This window comes from Crinia signifera, chromosome 2 (assembly GCF_055691185.1).
Source record: "Crinia signifera chromosome 2, ASM5569118v1, whole genome shotgun sequence".
Classification (NCBI taxonomy): domain Eukaryota; kingdom Metazoa; phylum Chordata; class Amphibia; order Anura; family Myobatrachidae; genus Crinia; species Crinia signifera.
Window position 1 is genome coordinate 145456608 of NC_139218.1, and position 21368 is coordinate 145477975.

The 21368-nt window shown below is 45.1% G+C and overlaps 1 protein-coding gene across 1 annotated transcript in view; it reads left to right on the plus strand.

Moving 5' to 3' along the window:
* The window catches only part of TBC1D22B (TBC1 domain family member 22B), a 42948-nt gene that overhangs the window by 11343 nt on the left and 10237 nt on the right, over positions 1–21368 (plus strand). The window contains exons 4-7 of the mRNA XM_083173082.1: positions 2260–2439; positions 6949–7019; positions 13915–14043; positions 17996–18061. Of these exons, the coding sequence (XP_083029208.1) occupies positions 2260–2439; positions 6949–7019; positions 13915–14043; positions 17996–18061 (446 nt within the window). The remainder of the gene's footprint in view (positions 1–2259; positions 2440–6948; positions 7020–13914; positions 14044–17995; positions 18062–21368) is intronic.

Below are 21368 nucleotides of genomic sequence, written 5' to 3' on the forward strand. Positions count from 1 at the left end.
AAGTTTTGTTTTTTTATCCTTTTTCAGGAAATGAGTGAAGGCTCAGCCCCATAGGAGACAACTGGTGAACTCCGAAAGGAGGCCATTTCAATGTTTGCTAATCCTAGGTAGGCAGACATTCAGGTCTCAAGCCAGAGAAGAAGCAGTCTGCATGACTGTCTTGGGTCCCATTGTCCCATCAAAGTCGTTCTCCTGTGGGGGCATGGCTTCTGTTTCAGGGTACATGGCTTTTAGTGTACTCGGAACAGAGGACCTGAGAGAAGTGTCCCTTCCTCAAATGTGTTTTGCATTAAGAAGAAGGCATTTACTACACTGTACTCATTAAAGTGGTATGGGTCATAGGGTGGACCACAGGAAGGTCAACATGCATTAGGTTGACCACTGAAGGCCGACATGGGACTAGGTTGACAGGGGCATTAGGTCGACATGGCTTTCCCCGTCAACAGTCAAAAGGTCTACATGGGTTTTTCACTCCCCCCCCCCCCCCCCCGGACGTTGACATGGCCACCGTATCGGTGCACCGTGTCTTCTCGCTGCACTCGCCATGCTTCGGGTATAGTGCTTCGCTTGGCACACTATTCTATTGTCCATAGTGGATGGTAAAGCATGAAATACGGCATGTTGGCTCAAAAATTTTTGAACAACCCATGTTGACCGCTTGACTGTCAACTTTCCCCATGTTGACCTAATGCTTGTGTTGACCTAATGACCCTGTTGACCTAAGCCCATGTCGACTGTTCCGGGTGTCGATCTAGGCAAATGACCACCATAAGTGGTTGACCCCAATGCATGTCGACCTTAGGTGTGTCGAACTAACGACCGTATACCCGTTAAAGGCCCCATCCATTAGCGAGATCTCTCCACAATAAGTTGGATGCGTTTTGCTTGCAATGTGGTCTGGACCATCCCGGGACAACTTTGATTCTGATTTTCTACTTGCTTGGTTATTTTACATGAGATTTAGCACATGCAATCTATTCTACTGTGATCATCTTCATGTGGTAAATCTAAAAGGATCGCAAAGTCCAAATGCACTTTGATGCAGCTCTGGTATTGACATTGTAGCAATGAGAAGCCGACTACTTAAGCAGAAACATTTGCTGTCTATGCTCCCCGTTTCTGATGCTTTTTCAAATAAAGTGATTTGGGCTAGGAAGCAGTCTTCTATATCTACTATACCATTTGTAAGGTCTATGTGGGATGGTGCAAGAGGAATCTGGTGCTCTTTAGTGTTTTTTTACCTTTTTTGTTAAAATTTGGATTAGATTTAGGGACTGTGAGGCAGATGTATTAAGCCTGGAGAAGAGATAAAGTGGAGATAACATGGAAGAGATAACGCTCCAGCCAATCAGCTGTGTTTGAAATATGACAGTTGGGATCTGATTGGCTGGTGCGTTATCTCCTTCCACTTTATCTCCAGTTTATCTCTTCACCAGGCTTAATACATCTGCCCCAATGTACCTTATTCTGGTTCACTCTGAGGCAAATTCCTTCTCAAATGGACAAAACCATGTGTACTGCAGGTGGGGCAGATGTAACATGCAGATGGAATTAGATTTGGGTGGGGTCGTTCTTCAAAGTGAGATCTATATTGCAGTGTAGAAATAAAGCAGTCAGTATTTTCCCTGCACAGAAACAAAATAACTCACCCAAATGTAATTCTCTCTGCACATATTACATCTGCCCCACCTCCAGTGCACATGGTTTTGTCCATTTGAGAAGGAATTTGCCTTTGAGAGTGCACCAGAATAAGGCCCTGTGTCTGGTTTCCTTTAGGTTAGGTTCAGGTATCCACATTTTCAGATGTATTTAGCTGATATTCCTATGGTAAGAACTTTTTGCAGGGAGTTATGTGCAGCTGCCATATGTTCCTTGGGATCTTCACATTGTTCTAGCTGTACATATATCTCCATTTGAATGTTTGGGGGCATATGTAATGGTTCAGATTTTGCCAAAGATATGGTAATCGTTTACAATCATAACCAGGTTATATATTACATATGCCCTTTTTTTGAGTTTAGATGCATTCAATAAGAAGTAAGGTAGCGTTTCTGTTAGAACACTGAATTCTGAATCAATTGCTATCTGGCAAATCCCCATTTCTAGTATTGTATGAGGTTCTATAAACTTTAATTTTTTTCAGAAGAGCATTCGAATTATATTATCTATACCTCAGGTGGTGCTTAGTGAGTCTAAATGAAGGCAATTTCTTTACTTGAAAATTAGGTTTATTGATTTTCTTCTCATCCATGTCTTTAGATGCCTCCTTAATGAGGAAACCTCTGCAAAAACTTCAGTCTCTTCCTTTCCGCCCTCTTATCCCCCTTGTGGCCAGGATATCTGATCAGAATGCATCTGGCGCACCCTCTGTAACAGTGAGAGAAAAGACACGTCTCGAAAAATTCAGACAACTGCTTTCCTGCTCGAGCACTGATCTTGGTAAGATTTAGTAGATTAATGTAATTGCATATGTGAGAAAAATGTAGCTAATATTCATAGTGGCTATTTAATAATAAGCATCAAAATACCATTTACATTGTGCTTGGTCAATGCTTTCCACATTGTTTTACCTAGGTGGTTTCTCATCAATGTATATAAATATTTTCTGTTAAGCAGGACAAGTACAGTAGATGCACCTCGTGGAGAATGCAAATGATTTTATATGTTGTACACCTTTTATATGCATATTAGAAGACATAAGCTACTTTACAATACAGATAAGGGGTTTCAAGAGGTTTTATGGGGTGTTTTGAACACTAGGCTTTATTCAGCTATATTAAAAAGTTAATCAAATATAGATGTATTGAGATTGATACAGCGATCTTTTAACATCACTAGTGCACGCTTCTTGGGGGTCCTCTCCCAAAATGTAAATGTATGCCACCTAGAGACTGTTTTAACCTACAAAAAAGGCATGATAAAATGTTGGGGAAAAGTTCACCAGCACCAAACATCTCAGGGAAAAATGTAAAATCTCATAATAATCTAATCGAATAATAATGATATTCATATAGCATTTTTCTTCTGATAGGACTCAGAACTCAGCACAAAATACAAAACAAGGTTAACAAGCTTGGGTGAACATTAAAGTCTTGAATCTATTTTTGAATGTTTCCATAGTGGAAGCTTCTCGAACTGAGCGGGGAAGTGAGTAGGGATGGCCATCGACCATCGATGATTAGAAATCATCGATGGTTTATGGCCGTTGTCGAATAGTTTTGCCATCGATGGGGGAGAACCAGATGGTTTCCCACCATCGATGTAAAGCTTAAACGAATAGTTTCGTTTTTTCTTTTTCCCTACAGTGCCGGGAAACGGAGCATAGCTCCGCCCTCGACACATGTGAAGCCCCGCCCCCCACATTTTGATTGGCCCACAGGCCACTCAATCAGAGAAAATGGATGACCCTACAGTGCCGGGAAACGGAGCATAGCTCCGCCCTCGACACATGTGAAGCCCCGCCCCCCACATTTTGATTGGCCCACAGGCCACTCAATCAGAGAAAATGGATGACCATCGATATGCAAAAACATTGATGGTCATCCATAGAATGGTTATACACTATCGATTGTCAGTTGCACTTTTGCCATCGATGGCAACCATTGATGGCAAAGGCAACGATGGCCATCCCTAGAAGTGAGTTCCATAGAGTCAGACGACAGCGCTGAAAGCTCGAAAACCAGATGATTTCAGGGAAATTCTGGGTAGTGTTAGTAGTCCTTCATCAATCAAATCCCAGTAATCAAGTGGGACCATAAAGGATCAGAAGCTGCTTCAAGTACCTTGGGCCCTGGTCATGTAGAGCTTTGAAAGTCAGTAAGCCAATCTTGAAAATGATTCGCCATCTTATAGGCAGCCTATGAAGGGAGTACAGAATGGGTGTTATGTAGCTGGAATAGAGCTGATTGGTTAATAGCCTGGCAGCTGTGTTTTGTACTATCTGCAAGTGCTGCAATTCTTTTGCGGGGAGACCAAGGTAGGGGGCATTGCATGAGTCAAGGCGTGATGATATAAATGCATGAATGACTTTAGGCAGATTTTCTGAGGGAATTAAGTGCTTGATTCTGGCTATATTCCTTAGATGTTAGAATGAGGATTTAACCACTTTGGTGGTTTGCCCGGAAATTTCTCATGCTGTGCTGGCTTTGTGGGCTCACCTGAGAAATTTCCGGGCATACCACTAATTGTCATGTGTTTGGTGGTAATTCATTGTGGATAGTGTAGTAGCCGCATTCAATGCAAGAGGTACCAGGCGCCTATACAGCAAGTCCTACTACGACACCTGTCACAGTTCCTCACCTGAGCTCTTGACATCGCTAATTGGACCATGGAGAACTGATGTGACGTGGTCTGATGATTCCTGTTTCCCGTTGCTTTATAAGCCCATGTACAGCAGTTGTCAACAAGACACTGTGCATGCTCATGGTGGTTTCATAATGGCGTGGGTTCACATGGCATGGTTTTTGGTCCACTTTTCTGTTTGAACATGTCATTGACTGCTAACTGCTACAGGGCAGTGTTCAACCCTTTATGACCCATTGCAGGTTTCTGGTGATGACACTAAGTAACCAAAAAAATATCGTGTTTAATTTTTAGTGCATAAAGCAGGGGTTCCCAATCTTTTTTGATTCACGGCTCCCTAGAGAATCTGAATTGTTTTCACGGCACCCCTAGGTCCCAAAAAAATGAATTAGATTGGGTTTATATGCGATTCTTAGCGTCCTTTATGTGGTAAAGGGCAGGATTTGCTTCTGTTTGTACACATTCTATGACTGGCAGCCACCAGCACTGGTTTTGCTCATGAATAATTAACCATTAATAATTTGAGTTGGTCCTGGACCACCCAGGCGCGGCACCCCTGCAAGTGTCCCGAGGCACCCCAGGGAGCCACGGCACACAGTTTGGGAACCACTGGCATAAAGCATTGTAGCTCGTACACCAAAACTTTGATACTTTAGCATCTGCTGGATAAATTTCACAGTATTTATATACATTTAAATGGACATTGGTATTTGAATGACAACTGTTATCACTACGCAATAAATCTATTAATAATGTCCATTGAAATGGACAAGATATTAAGGGGTTGGTTCTTGTTTAGTTTCACGGCAGCAGTTACATAGTTTACGTAGTGGTGTATTGAGAATACCAATACAGCACTATGCTGCCTACGTAAACTACGTAAGTGCTTCTGGAGCCCTGAAACTGCACAATGGTTAATATCCTCACTATCCACGAAATATACCCCCAGTATCCACATCGGTGTGGAGTTGATTTTATAAAGGGTGGCGAGCCACCAAGCCCGAAGCGTGGCGAGCTCAGCGAAATCCGCGTCCCCTTGCGGGGCACGCTACGCTCTCCACGCCGACGTGGATACTGGGGATATAACTTGGATAGTGAAATGTGTGTGTGTGTTGTGCTTTATACTTACCCTCGCCCGGCCACTGCGTCCATCAAGTCCACCGATGGGCAGCGTTCAGTCCCCCTCCTCCGGCAGTCACTCCCTGTCGCCAGCATTCAGTCCCCCTCCTTCGGCACTGGCAGCTGACAATTTACGCAATTAGTGTAGTTCCGCTGAGGGAGCAGGGAAACCATATGATGCTCCCCCAGCGGCAATACACTGAATTACATACATTGCTGGCGCCGGGGAGTGACTGCCAGAAGAGGGGGGCTGAAAGTTGCCGCCGGGGAGTGACCATCTCCCGCGGGGATCGCCGACCGTAGGACGGTAAGTATAAAACAAAACACCCACCACCCTGCTCCCAGTGTAGTTTCACGGCAGAGGCTACGCTGACGCTACGTTGAAAATGTAGCGTAGAGCTGCCGCCATGAAACTAAACAAGTACCAAAGGGTTAATGTCTAGTTACAGCCCTTTCTCCCCACAATAGAATTTTCTAGCAAATGATGCACCTTGTATTGTAACCCAAGTTGGCCAGAATTGGTATTTGGAACATTCTGGAGAGCTCTGACAAATGGTGGTGTGACTTTGTTTGCTTGAAATTAACGCATGCAAGCATACATGCTAGAGAGGTTCATTGGCACACAAGATCCTGTTCCTACAAATATCAGGGAAATGTGGAAAGTTACCCGATGGCTTGAATCATCATCTCTTCATATGTCTTCCGATTACTAGTGAAATTGATGGCACACAGAGTTGCTGAATTTCATCGGGGGGGGGGGGGGGGGGGGTGGTATAATCTACAAAAATTAGGTTGACCTCATATTGTCGAGATGTAATAGGTTGACTGGTAAATGCATTAGATTGACATGGTCAATATGAAAATGGTCAACAAGGTTTTTTTTTACCTGTCTCATTTTTATCATATGGAACCACAGTTATGTCAAAAGTGTACACTCACAGGCTCGCTGTGCTCGTCATACTTTTGGCAAGGTTACTGCTTTACTATATTCAATCATAGTCCAAGTAGGTGGTCAAGCAAAAGTTAAAAAATATGTGGAAACACGCAGAAAAACTTGGTCGACATTTTGCCAATATCAACATTATGATCTTTAATTATTGACTGTCTATACATTGGAATGCTTTGTAGAGCAAGTTGGGTTTCTACCAGTGCTATGCACCTGCAGATTATATTGTTGCTATGGGAGGCACCTTACCCAGTCGCTGCATACCGCTGCCTCTGACTCATGGATATTAGTGCTACGGGGAACTGGTACGCTTTATAGGTGTTTTTCACTGTGGGGGTCTGCTGGTGTGCTTTGGCAATTAAAAAAATTTGATGTGATGTGCTGAGAGTTGAAAGGTTGAAATCACTGCTTTACATGTAATACATAGAATGTACTCTAAAAATCAATCAAATCTATGTGTACATTAATTTTTTAGGGAGTTAAAGTACCAACCAATCAGCACCTTACTTTCATTTTGCAATTATAACCTGTATTAATTGTATCTGTATTATCGCTGTTTATGAACACAAATGTCTTCACAGATGAACTAAGAAAGTGTAGCTGGCCTGGGATTCCTCGAGACGTGCGACCCACTACATGGAGACTTTTATCGGTAAGTTTTTATGTCACCGTTTTGATGCTAATGTCGAACTAGAAGACCTCTAATATAATGTTAAGCATTCTAAATTACTAATTGCAAGTGACTCTTGTGTTTTAAAGGCCTTTTTATGAAGCAAATGCTGCTGCTTTTTTATATTTTTCATATATTGGAGTCTTGAAATATGTGTCAATATAAAACTTTTTCCTTCTAACTAAATGAAAGGCCCCCATACATTAGCCCGACTTGTCCTAGGGACAAGTCGGACCTGATTCTCCCCGGCAGCTCCCTGGGAGGGGAACACACGATTAGGCACTTGATGTGCCAAGTTTTGCATATGATAAATCGCCATGCGATTTATCATATGCAACTGCCGAGGAGCTGCAGTGGGAGAGCCGGGCAGAGTCAGCGGCGGCAGATGCTGGGGACCTGCAGGGGGGGGGGGGGGGGAGCTGGGCATGGTAAGCTGTCAAATAGGCAGCGGGCGCTAGAGAGCCGGGCAGGGGACACAGAGGCAGCACGCGGGGGTACGCCGGTGAACCGACGAGGGAGCTGGGCAGGAGGATCGGGAACTCACTCTGCAAGGGAGGCAAAATAAAAAACCATTACAAATGAATGGGCAGCCAGTGATTGGCTGAGAGCTCTGTCAGCCAATCAGCAATTGGCTGAGAGAGCTCTCAGCCAATCACTGGCTGCCCATTCATTTGTATTGATTTTTATCCTTGCAGCTGCAGTGAGTCCTCGATCCTCCTGCCCAGCTCCCTCGTCGGTTCACCGGCGTACCTCCGCGCGCTGCCTCTGTGTCCCCTGCCCGGCTCTCCAGCGCCTCCCGCCCGCTGCCTATTTGACAGCGTACCATGCCCGGCTCCCCCCCCTGCAGGTCCCCAGCATCTGCCGCCGCTAACTCTGCCCGGCTCTCCGGTGTCCCCTGTTTGCTGCTACTGCCCGCCTCTCTCACTGCCCTCGCAGTGTCCCCCGCCCGCTGACCCTGCTGCCCGGAGGCTGCACATACGATTTGGGAAATCTTATGTGCAGCCGGTCCGACTGCCCGACTCCGATCCGATGCGCACGGGACCGCGCATCCGATCAGAGGGGATGTTTAAACATGCGATTTGGGCCGATTTCGTGGCCCGATTCATCCGAATCGGGTGAAATCGTGCCCAAATCGCATAGTGTATGGGGGCCTTAAGTTTATTTAAAAATGTAGAATCATTATTTTTTTTTTATTTTTAGCTTAAACATACATCTTTTTAAATGTAAAGGTGCAGAGAGATTAGTACGTACAAATGCAGAAGTAAATAGTTCATTCCATGTAAGTTACATTTTATGTTCATTTGTAGACGTTTTATTTTCCTGCAAAATTACCTGAATAATTGACTTGTGAAAATGTACTAAAAATGTAAATGCCCGCAATTGAATACACAGGCGTCAAAATTTGTCCCTTTTTTACCGCTAGTCAAAAAATAATGGGACCAATTGAATGCCCCTAATTTCTCTCTTCCCTTTTTTAAGCTTGCGTATCTTAGATGCAGGTTATACACCTAAAGCGGAACATGCAGAATCTAGTTCTTCTATACTTACTTCTGCTCTTTTATCAGCATAATGTTCTGTCCATAAAATTAATAGCAATTAAAACACAGGGATTTTGATGGGACAAGTCTTACAGGAAAGTTATCTCAAACCTTTGGTCACAGGTTTCTTATGGCTTTAAAAAAAGGGTTCACTGCAAGACTGGCCAAAAAGATATTGTATTTTATCCAGGTATTTATTTTAATGATACTTGCAGACTGCATAAGCACATATTCTTGATTGAAACCGTGCTTTGCCTTTTCTTTATCTGCTTTATTTCCTTCTATACAGTTCCATTTTACAGTTTTCTGATATTAAGAGTCTCTGGACTATGTGTATTATGGTGTCGAGCCAGGGTTATACTGGGTATAGAACCCTTTCTATGTGCCCTGGGTGCAGGTCCCTATTTATGGTGGTGGTCGAGGGTCACCTTGGTGTGGGACCCCATCTATGGTGAAGGTGGCAATGGTCTGGTCCTTTATCGGCAGCCCTTGTCTGTGGTGGAGATCCCTTATTTCCCCAGAGGCATAAGCCCAGTCCCCAATCTGCGATGGTAGGAAAGGGGACCCTGCAGCAGAGATCCTGTCCCTAATAGGCGGTGGTGGGAACACAGCTCTTGGTGGAGATCAGTGTTCCCACGCCGTTGGTGGTCCAGAGTCCTTCTTAGGTGCTAAATCTCTAGTATAGCGGCATTTTAATTTATTGGAAAAAACGGACAAGCCAATAGGGGCTCGCCACATCGCCCATCCCCCTTGGCCTGGCTATCTTAGCCAGCATGAGAAGTGGCAGGCAGTTCGGCGGAGGAGGAGCTGGGAAGAGCTCCTGCAGATGCCGAAGTCCTAGGTGGGTGGCGGCCTATGCAAAAGAGCTTTAATCGCGCCACCCCTGGGTGAAGATCACAGATGAAGATGCTGGAGGAAGTTCTGGGGAGGCGGTGGCCTTGCAAAAGCGCTTAAAGGCCTTTGCCCCCAGGTGAAGGTCCAGAGAAATAAAATATTAAAACAATCAGTGTTTTGTGGTTAATTTAATATTGCATTTTTAGGTGGACTATAGGTACCAGCAGGCCCTTAATGCCCTACATGCTGGTACTTGTGGTTCTCCAAATATCAGCATTTGGGGCAGGCTTTCTGAACCAGTAGTCCAACTGGAATGGCTAGCTGAGGAAAAAAGTAGCAGGATTTCATAACTGAAAGGCGTTGCGCATGCGCAATGGGGCCCAACAGTCACCAAGATTGTCTAAAGTTGTGGCCCTCCCTATTTCAGACTCTGGCTCCCTTAAAGACCGTTCCGGCAGTAAATGTGAAAGTTCTGTTAAATCCATTGATATGGCTGCAGGAGATATACTTAGACCTAGTATCTCCACTCCGAGCTCCTCCTATCCTACTACCCCGCAGCCAGTCAGTGTTCCCCAAGGGTTAGTCCTTGGCCCTCTCCTCTTCTCCCTCTACACCACCTGTCTGGGCATCCTCATCAGCTCCTATGGTTTCCATTACCACCTTTATGCTGATGATACCCTAATCTATCTCTCCTCCCCCGACCTATCCCCATCACTCCTGTCCAAGGTCTCCGAATGCCTCACGGCCATCTCAGCCTAGATGACACAACGCATCCTGAAACTAAACCTGGCTAAAACTGAACTTCTAATCTTCCATCCCCCGAACTTCCCCTCTTCTCCCACTATCTCCATCAGCATTGGTGAAACCGAGATCACCTCCACCGACCAAACGCGCTGCCTCGTGTCATCATTGACTCCTCCCTCTCTTTCACCCCCCACATTCGTGCTCTCTCACAGTCTTGCCGCTTTCACCTACGCAATATCTCACGCATCAGACCATTCCTCTCCACTGACGCGACCAAAATTCTCATTCACTCTCTTGTCATCTCCCGCCTTGACTACTGCAACATCCTTCTCTCTGGGCTACCTCTCACCCGCCTCGCACCTCTCCAATCCATTCTTAACGCTGCTGCTAGGCTCATCTTCCTCTCCCGCCGCTCTACCTCCGCCTCCCCCCTCTGTCTATCTCTTCACTGGCTCCCCATTCCTTTCCGAGTTCTCTTTAAACTCCTCACCACCACCTACAAGGCTCTCTCCTCCTCCACCGCTCCTTACCTCTCTTCACTGATCTCTATCCACACTCCCTCCCATCCTCTTTGCTCCATCGCTGACCGCCGACTGACCTCTCACCTAATCACCTCCTCCCACTCCCGTGTCCAAGACTTCTCTCGCGCTGCCCCCCTGCACTGGATCAACCTCCCGCCACCCATCAGGCTTTCTGATTCCCTTACCTCCTTCAAGCGCTCCCTCAAAACCAACTTTTTTTGACTAACCTATCCCTCCTCCTAACCTGCCTCCGTTCCCATCCGTTCCTACTTATCCTATTGTTTTTCGTTCGTCCACCCACCTCCTTTTAGTATGTTAACTCTTATGAGTAGGGCCCTCCTTCCTCACGTACTCACCATACCGCTTTACCTCACCTGTGCTCCTGTCCTGTTCTTCCCTTCCTCTACTTCATCTTCAGTCTCCTCGACAATTTTGACACCTAATTCTGAACTTATGCTGATTTTAGTTCTACCAGCTATACCGCTATTTATGCTGTATTTTATCAACACACCCTGTACGTTACCTTGTAATTTGTTTTTTTGTTTGCTATGTAGGGCGCTGCGGACACTTTGCGGCACCTTATAAATAAACCTACTACTACTAGTATGGCTGCAGCATGTGTAGCAAAAGCTATTGAGAAATAGATTTACCCAGTGGTAGAATGAATTCAGACTGATTCACCTAGATATCCGTTGTTCTCTATAGCAGAGTAGGTGTACTTACAGTAGATGAGGCTGTCTTAGGCCGATCTTTGCAGTCTAAAATATCAGGTTTATCATTGGTAGATAAAGGAGTATTATGGTTGAAATTATAGGTGGTGGATACAGAGACAAAGACCTGTGTGGAGAATTTTGCCTATTAATGGTAAATTGTTAGGTTTCCCATTTACTGGCATTCGTTGAGCAGTGGGGATTTTTTCCCACAGCCAATTGGTTACCTGACATAATATAAACAGGTTATGTTATAAACATCTCTGGGTCCAACTTTGAGAATATTTTTAGTAACAAAATGACCGACAAACAAAATCGTCCTTGGCAGCCATCAAGATTCAGCAATAATTGTGCCTGTTACACTTACACCACTGCCAAAGAAGGGGTTTTTATTCAATCTGTTTTCGCTAGAAAAACCTGTGGGAGTCACAACCCCATATTAAATTTCAAGGTAAGGATAGCCAAATTCAGAATGGAGTCTCCTAAGGTCAGTTTTAAACTGTATTGAAACAAATGAGGTATCAACATTGAGGATGTCTATCTTTGTATACACATTTGAAAGGGCCATCAGTCTGCTAAGATTGGTGTTCAGTGGAAAGCATTCAGTTCAGGGTCCTGTCCACTCCTTGTGGTTTTTTTTATTTACAAATATCGATAGAGCAGGTTTGATAAGTATTCTAAAATTGGTCCAGGAAGGAAACCATGCACTCCTAAATATATGTAGGCACGAAGAGCTGTTCTGAACACATTAAAGATGCAGAATATCTTATTCTGGGGAATCCGCTAAGAATTTCGTTAGGCAATGCTACAGCAGTAACCTATATAATTCACCATGGAGAAACAACAAGTCCCATGGCCATGAAATAAACTTGTCAAATTCCATCTTGGGCAGGGTCCCAGTGACAATTTCAGTGATAGAAAGGCAGCCTTTTAAGTCTAGTAGATGGCCCCTCTGTTCAACAATACTGACCGGTTTGTTTGCAGAAACCAGAGGTCTGTTTCTAATTCTAATAGATGCAATGGCAGTACCAGGGAAGTTTTCAACTGGCATACATATTTCCATTGCTTCTGCTTATTTAAAAAAAAAAAAAAGGAAAGGTATACCAGCAATGCTTGTCTCACAATACTTGCCAAGAAGATATAGAGAAAATGTTTACTAGTTCCAGAGTCTGTCTCCCTATATTTGGTGTCCAATGTGTGGATTCGGACATTCTGTGGCTAAATTTAATAGCATTGCTCTTGAAGCCAAGATTTTATAGAAGTGTTTTTCAGATTCAGTACTGTACTTCAGACTGATCAAAGCAAGGAAAAAGGTTTTTTTGCAGATAATTGTCTGGTATCATAAAGTCTAGAAAACCTATTAGTGGTAAAACGAGAAGGTATTGCATTATTTACTGTTATTTTTGGTACTTGTGTAGTTTCACGGTGGCAGGCTATGCTACATTTTCAGCGTAGGCTAAGCTACGTTGTCAGCGTATCCCAACGACTGCCTAGCGTAGTGTCCCCGTGGCAGCCCTGCATAGTCAGCGTAGTGTCCCTGTCAGGCAGCGTAGTCACCATACTGTCCCCGGGAGCTGCGGCTCTGTCCCTGTCAAGCCTAGTGAGCGCCTCTCACACAGCGCCGGTGACCACCAGATCCCCTGCACTGGTGGACGCCGTCGGAGAGGCGCTCCGTCTGTCTGAGGCGCACGAGCGTCACCCCCACCCTCTCTCTTTCTCTCCCTAGCATCCTCTTTGTCATGATCTTCCCACACAATCTCTCTCTTGTTACCCTAATGCTGTGCACACACTGAAGTGATTTCTGGTGGAGAATGCTTCCGGAGGAGAGTGCTTCGGACATTGCACCTCTGACAATACTGTCAGAATGAGCTGCATGTACAGACCACTGGGTGTGTGTGTGTGGGGGGGGGGGGGGGTCTTTAATGGTATTGTGCATTAACAATATTGCCCATACTGTTACCGTTAAATTGTCCACTGTACCCAGCTTAAAGGGATTTGTAGTGACAATGGGTGGGGAGGGGTGCCTTTTCAAGAGTCTGCTATGGGGCCCACAGTGCTCTAGTTACGCCCCTGCTAGTACATTATACATATACTTTCTAGCCCTTTATTCCCATTTTCCTAGTAGACTAGCAATAATGTGTTTAATTTATTGGGGATAAGCTTTTTGATAAATACTCTAGAAAAAAATGAATACAGTCTAGATTCAACTTCATTATAGTTTAGATGGTAAGAAAGTCATTCAGTGGGCTGGTCTAATGAAACATTAGGTGCCAGCTCATGTGCCTTTTTAATTTTTTATTATTTTGCAAATGCCACTCAATGTTTTAAGTTCATTTAGTTTTATAACTAAAAAAAAAAAAAAAACAGTTTAAAAATTATTTTTACCATTAAAAATATTGTGCTTTTCTGAATAATCATTTTTGCCATAGTATTGGAACTTGTGGGTCTGTTCCATTTCTCAAAGCTATTTTAGGTCAGACATGGCTTTTTTTTTTTGCATGTTTCAAATGTTAAACTCTGTTTTCTTCAGGGCTATCTTCCTGCCAATAAGGAAAGGCGGCAGTTGACACTTGAAAGGAAACGGGAAGAATATTTTGGTTTTATTGAACAGTATTATGATTCCCGGAATGAGGAGCATCATCAAGATACATATCGACAGGTACCAAATGTTTTGAATTTGACTTCTGCATGGATATTAAAATGCTTAATGTTATAGGTTTGTTTTTTTTGTAATGTAATTAAACACAATCAGAAACTGCTCTCTTAGGTAACTTAGCAGAAAAAAAAAAAAATTATTTTGGTACTTGTGTATTAGCAGGGCGTCCACTAAGCTATTTGCTTAGTGGGCTATTCTACGTAGTGAAATCGCATCGCATGGCATGTTTTCATGCCGTGCGATGTGATACGATCTCACTAGTTAATTTATTCACTGCACCCTGACCGCCGATCGCATTGCATCACACGCAAAATCACATGCGGTTTTGCGTGTGATGCGATATAGCACAACACCCCCAGTGTACATGTCTATGTGATGCACACCCCCACTATCCACGTCACCCCAAAGCGTGGCGAGCGAACGAGGAACGTGTCCTCCTGACCTTTTCGTAGCCCCCCTATCACGTCAGCGTGGAGTTGAGTTTAGAAAGTGTGGAGAGCCACCGAGCCCGAAGCATGGCGAGGGCACATGGAATACATGTAAAGTAATCCGCGGGGCTCGCCGCGCTTTGGTCTCACCACACTTTATAAAAACAACTCCACGCCAACGTGGATAGTGTGAGGAGGATGCGTAACTGTGTCCCTCGTGGGGCTCGCTACGCTCACCAAGCTTCGGGGTGACATGGATAGTGGGGGTGTGCATGGGTGCTTTTAAAATGAAGTACCATCACATCAGGGGTGCACTAAAAATGAACTAACTAATCGCATCAGATTGCACAGCAAAATTGCATGCGATGTGATTTTTCATGCGTTGCCGTACGTATGTAAATTGGGCACCCTGCAAATACACAAGTACCATTATTTTTTATTTAAAATCAAAGACCTGAATTTTACAGTATACTCTATATTGAATATATGGTTAAAATGTTTTTGTCACATTTCAAAATGAGTATCCATACTTTAGCAGGTTTGCAGTAGCAGCTAGATGGAATACCATATCTGCTGACAGTGGGGGAGTGAAAACTGTTATCGCACACAATGCAGCTACCCTGCGTCAATTATGACAGGGGCAGACACCACAAAAGTAATACATGGCAGACAAGCGGTATCTGCATCATAGGGCCTACAGTATGAGTTGCAAATTTTCAAAAATCGCAACTCGATAATTTTTTTTCTAATCTGCGCACATGCCATTGTGCTTCTGCGACCTCATAAACTGCGTTCCTATGTGACCACAGTCTAAAGCAGAATGAGTGGGAGCAACCGTGTTATCGAGACATCGACACTGCATTTTTGGGATTCTGTACGGACAACGTAGGCATGTCAAGACCTCTTGAGTTTCGTGGTGGATGCATGACATACGCAGCCTCTGAATAAATGTCACTGTGCTGGGCAGCCAGCTACCGCCAGCCGTTGCAGTTTTGCAAAAATTCGCAAAACTACCACTGATGCAGAATTAGGCCCATAAAGTAATAACATATTACCCTTGAGTAAAACAACTAATGGTTTTTATGAACATACAGTCTTGTGGAAAAAATAACTAAGTATAATTTGTGTGGGTGCCACTTGAAGTAATTGATATTGATGTTGGGATAATGTTGAGCCCAAATGTGAAAAAATTAACTTTGCAAAGGGTGAGAGCCCTCAATTGCTGGTAATTAAAGAATTACTGGTTCTTGTTTCCTAGCACAGCGCCCACTAAGCAAATGGCTTGGTGGGCTATTCTGCGTAGGAAAATCTCATCGCATCGCGTACCGTGTATGGTGCTATGCGATGTCCATGTTAAGTGCACAGGTGTGCTTATACAATGAAATATCGCATAGGATCGCATGGCACCAAATGCGATGCGATATTTCATTGTACCATGCCATGAGATGTGATGGGTGCTTACTATGACATGTGATGATGCAATGACATGTGATTTGTGCATAGTATTACATGTGATGGGTGCTTACAATTGTAAGCACCTCTGGCATTGTTTTGCGTCACCCCCAGTATCCACGACACCCCGAAGCGTGGCGAGCGGCGGCAGAACGCGTCCTCCGACCTTTTCATACCCCCACTATCCACGTCGACGTGGAGCTGATTTTATATAGTGTGGCGAGGGGATGTAGAATACATGTAAAGTTATCCGCATCCCCTCGCGGGGCTCCCTCCGCTCGCTACGATTCGGGCTCAGTGGCTCGCTGCACTCGCCACACTATATAAAAACAACTCCACGCCGACGTGGATAGTGGAGGTATGAAAAGGTCGTAGGACGTGTTCCGCCACCCCTTGCGGGGCTCGCTGCACTCGCCACGCTTCGGGGTGGCGTGGATAGTGCTGGTGTTTTAGGAACACATTCACACATGCAAATTCATACAGCTGACACAGTAATGATGAAATGTGTTAACTATTAACTAATTTACTGAAATAATTTCATTAATGAGCATAATTAATAACAATTAAAATATAACCCTTTTTAAAATCAAGACGAGAAATAACCAGAATAATAAATTACTACATGCTTATTAGTCCTTTTGATAGGAGCTTCAGAGCCTGAATCATACGCATGAAAGGGTCTTCAGCCCCCAAAGTTTTGTGCCACATAGGTAGGACTGCAGCTCATGTCGTGCAGTGCCTCTTTGGCACTTATTTCTCCACTTACACGCACCCCAAAGTCGTTCCACATTTTGGGTGTGGACCCCTGTTGCCGGATCAATGAAATTGAAACAGTAGTTTACTGTCAAGTGCTGATATCCAGCCAGTTCAAGTTGGGCGGTAGAATACGCCCTCCAACAGTCTGTATAGATTCTCATGCCCGCCTCTACATTCTCCTTGATGCAGTCTGTCAAGGTAGTGGCATCCCGCCTGGGCACCATTTGCATAAAACACTGGCCTGTCTCCTGGCATATCCCTCCGAATACCCACCGCTGCGGAAGAATGCGGCCAGCGTTGTTCTCCCTCTTCACGAAGAGGGTCTCATCCTCTTCCACTATTAGGCCCGGTCCTTCAATCCGCTGCTGGGGCTGCGCCATTATATCCAGAGCGCATGCCTCACGCATCCACCGGTTATAGAGGACTGCTTTTTTTTTTAGATGTCCAGCTGCTGGCTGCAGTACTCAATAGAGGTAAGCTCCTGTGCGAACGAGTAAATAAACCGCAGCATTGTCACTAACGACAAGCAGCAGCCAGTGTGCCGCTCTCAGGCTCACCTTCAGCCGACACACTCGGACATGGCAGCGCCACATTGACTCCTTCAAATAAAGTTGCATGGCGTGCCCATTTTCGCAATTCATCGCCACAGGAAGAAGACCTTGGGCTTGTAAGAACGCCACAGCCTCCTCCTCCGTCTGCGGCAGCGAAAACATAGTAATCGATCCAGCCCTCTCGATAATAACAGCGCTAAATCAGTCATTAGACTCCAAAAATCACCAGCTCTCACTTATGCTTCCTCTCTCTACACAAAATCACCTCAGAGTGATTTCTGACAGGATCTGTCAGGGTGCCGGATTCACAGGGTGCGGGAACGTCAAAATCGCATCGCATGCTAGTACCAATCGTTATGCAATGCAATTTTACTACGTTTGCGAACGTAGCAAATCTGGGCGCCGTGCTAGGAAACCAGTACCAATTACTCTGTATATGTGGCAAGTTTTAGACCTCTAAAACAGTGGTTCTCAACCTCAGTACACAAGATCCCCACAAAGTTCATATTTCCTAGGTCACCCAGTATGTGCACAGGTGCACTCAATACTCACTGACACATTTTAAAAGATGCACATGTGGAGCTAATTATTTCACTTGTGATTCTGTGTGGAGACATGGAAAACGTGCACTGTGTGGGGGTCCTGAGGACCGAGGTTGAGAACCACTGCTCTAGAAAGTGAGCCAGTATGGTTAATATGAGAACATAGCATTTTTGGGGGGGGTAATAGATGTTTTTGTTATAAAATATTGGTACTTTTATCTTGCAGATTCATATTGACATACCGAGAACTAATCCACTAATTCCACTATTTCAGCAACCACTAGTTCAAGAGGTGAGTGTTTTAGTGCTTCTTCTGTACTGTATTTCTTTGTGGAAATTACCATCATGTATCAGTGGTGCAGTAGAATTTTAAGCATGTCAAGGATATATAAATGTATAGGTGTCTTTTGAAAATTAGCTTGTAAGTGTTAAGTTGTTTGCAGAACATTGAGGCGTAGTCTTTCTAATATAAAATATATATTTTTTTAATACAAGTACAGGACACTAACTTCAAACTTGGGTTGTGAATGTACCAGGTTGATCTTTTACATTGCTTGCTTAAAGTGAGGCTAGCATACACTTAGGGGTTTTTCATCACTTGGGCAAAACAGTTGTGTAAAAGCGTCAACTTAAATCTATTAAAAATGGGTGTAGCAGGTTTATTCAGCAGATCCCATAATGCAGTGTGCAATCCACACTTCAGTCCGAGTAAGGTCCTTCTTTTTTTTTTAAGCTAGGACCCTATTTTGGATCTAATCAGATCTGATTTAGGCCCTTATTCTGATTGAGTCGGACAGCTGCGTGTTCGGTCGGACAGCCGATGTTTTGTGTTTGCGCATGTGCAGAGGCGTTTCGGTACTCTTTACCTAGAACGGCGCCAGCGATTGAAATCGCGGGCGTCGGGGGTAAAAATCGCGGTCATCGCGGGCATCGCGGGTAAATCGGGATGGCCGCGATGACCGCGATCACCGCGATTTTCCCATAGGGAACAATGTTAAAACGGCTGATTGACCGCGATTTTACTGTTAAATGCCTCAATGGACCCGATTTGCGGCCAAATAGGCCAAATTAACCCTTAAATGTCCCCCCAAATGTTTAACGCCACCCCACGATCCACGCCAACCCGAAGCGTGGCGAGCGCAGCGAGCCCGCGAGGGGTGGCGGTACGCGTCCTCCGACCTTTTCATGCCCTACTATCCACTAGGGCGTGGTGTGAGAATATAATAGTGTGGCGAGCGCAGCGAGCCCCGCGAGGGGACGCGGATACCTTCACAGGTAGACGCGTCCCCTCGCGGGCTTCACAGGTGTCCACCTCGCCACGGACACCTGTGAAGCCCGCGAGGGGACGCGTCTACCTGTGAAGGTATCCGCGTCCCCTCGCGGGGCTCGCTGCGCTCGCCACGCTTCGGGCTCGGTGGCTCGCTGCGCTCGCCACACTATTATATTCTCACACCACGCCCTAGTGGATAGTAGGGCATGAAATGGTCGGAGGACGCGTACCGCCGCCCCTCGCGGGCTCGCTGCGCTCGCCACGCTTCGGGTTGGCGTGGATCGTGGGGTGGCGTTAAAAATTTGGGGGGACATTTAAGGGTTAATGGGCTCTGTGGCCCATTTAACATTGATTCCTATGGCCAAATCGGGTGGATTGAGCCATTTAACAGTAAAATCGGGTCCATCGCGCCTTTTAACATTGATTCCTATGGGAAATCGGGAGCATCGCGTCGCGGGTACATTTATGGACGGCCGCGACGCGACCGACACGATTTCAAAGTTTAACATTGGTTTCAATGGGAAATCGCGGGCATCGCGTCGGTCGCGTCGCGGCCATACATAAATGTACCCGCGATGCCCGCGACGGGCGCCCTTCTAGGTAAAGAGTACCGGCGTTTCTGCGCATGTGCGAATGCCTCGCATGTCTGAACCCTGTGTGAATTCCGTGCAGAAAAGGATCGTACGGACCCATCCGAGCAGGCTCATTACCATATGCTTACGCACCGCGTTTCATGGGCGTTCCCATGAAACTGCTGGGAGTACGTATGGTAATCCGGCCGTGACGCACGTGTGGGGGGCGGGCAGCTGACATAGCCTGATGCCAGCTGCCCGCCCATATCCCTTCTTTCGCACAGAGAAATGGCCGAGTGGTCTGGAGCACTCTGAGCTGTCTGACCGCTCGATCCATCTTTCGATGGTCGGAGTTGTTCACATGAAACGGTCCGTTTGCTTGGCGTCTTACCACACTCGGACGGTGTGAGCGATCCGGTAGGTGGGGCTCAGAACACTTGGTGGCCGTCCGAAAATATGCATCCGTCCGAGTCAACTAGAATAAGCCCCTTATAGTGGTTTCAATACATGATTATACTGGTTTATGACTAGATAGACAAAGATAGATTTTGATATATTATTATTCTCGGCCAGCTCTGCATCAGGTTGGCAGGCGGGACATTGAAAAGGGGGCATGTCCACGAGAAACTGACAAAAATCGCCGAGCTGCGGCCGGGAGCTCGACAATTTCCGGCCGTCTCGGGAGAACGGACCTGACTGCTTGTAAAGTTGGGCCCGTTCTGCCGAGATCCCTGTTCAATGCTGTCGGGGAAGACTGCATTCAATAGGGCCCGCCGCTATTTCCCCTGTCGAGAATAGTGGCGGGGGATTGAATACCCCCCTGTGACCTTGAAACGCTGAACCTAGTCATGTGGTATACCAAATCAAATCTGGCAAGTTCTGCATAAATCAGTTTTTGTTTGACAGTATCTTTATTAAATCTTGACAAAAAGAGCTCTTTATATGATGACAAATGCAAACCTTTGTGGGGTTTGTTGTTGAGGTCCATACACACTGGGTGATTTGTGCCCAGCATGTATGGACAGCGATGATGGCCGTCATCGCTGGGGGAAAGCCGCACAGTGCATACACACTGAGCGGCTTTCCCCCTGCCCAGCTGTGTCGGAGGGGAGGGGGGGGGTAGCATTGCATAGCACTATGCAAAGCCAACCTCAAAGCCACTCATCTGCTGGTAATACCAGCAGATGAGCGGCTTTCTGGACGTTTATGCGGGAGCGTGCGTCACTACTCATCGCCGTGCTGTACACACTGGGCGGCTTTGAGCTGAAAGCAGCTCAAACTCAAAATCGTCCAGTGTGCATGGGCTTTAACTTTTTCAACCCCTTTATTACTAAAATACATGACTTTTATTTACATAACAATATATATATATTTGAGATGGTTTGAATGTGAACAGAGAATGAAAGTTAAAGTAAATTGTATTGGATCACTAGACATGAAATAATCATAGGTGAACATCCTATGCAAAAAAATAGATAACTAAAACTGAGAATCCTACGTAGTTGCAATTAACATGTTTGCGTGAAACACTGCTATTTTTAGTAATGGAAATAAAAAGGCATTGTTGTCATTCAAGCCAAAGACCACATCCAAAATCTAAAAAAGTGGTTTACTTAGTTTTTTTCCTGTGTTTTTTTTTTATTATTATTTTTTTTTATAATAATAATAATAATAATAATTATTATTATATAGAGTATAATTAATTGATAGTTTTATAAGTGTGCTTTTTTTGTTACTATAACAGTTCAGTAATGTCT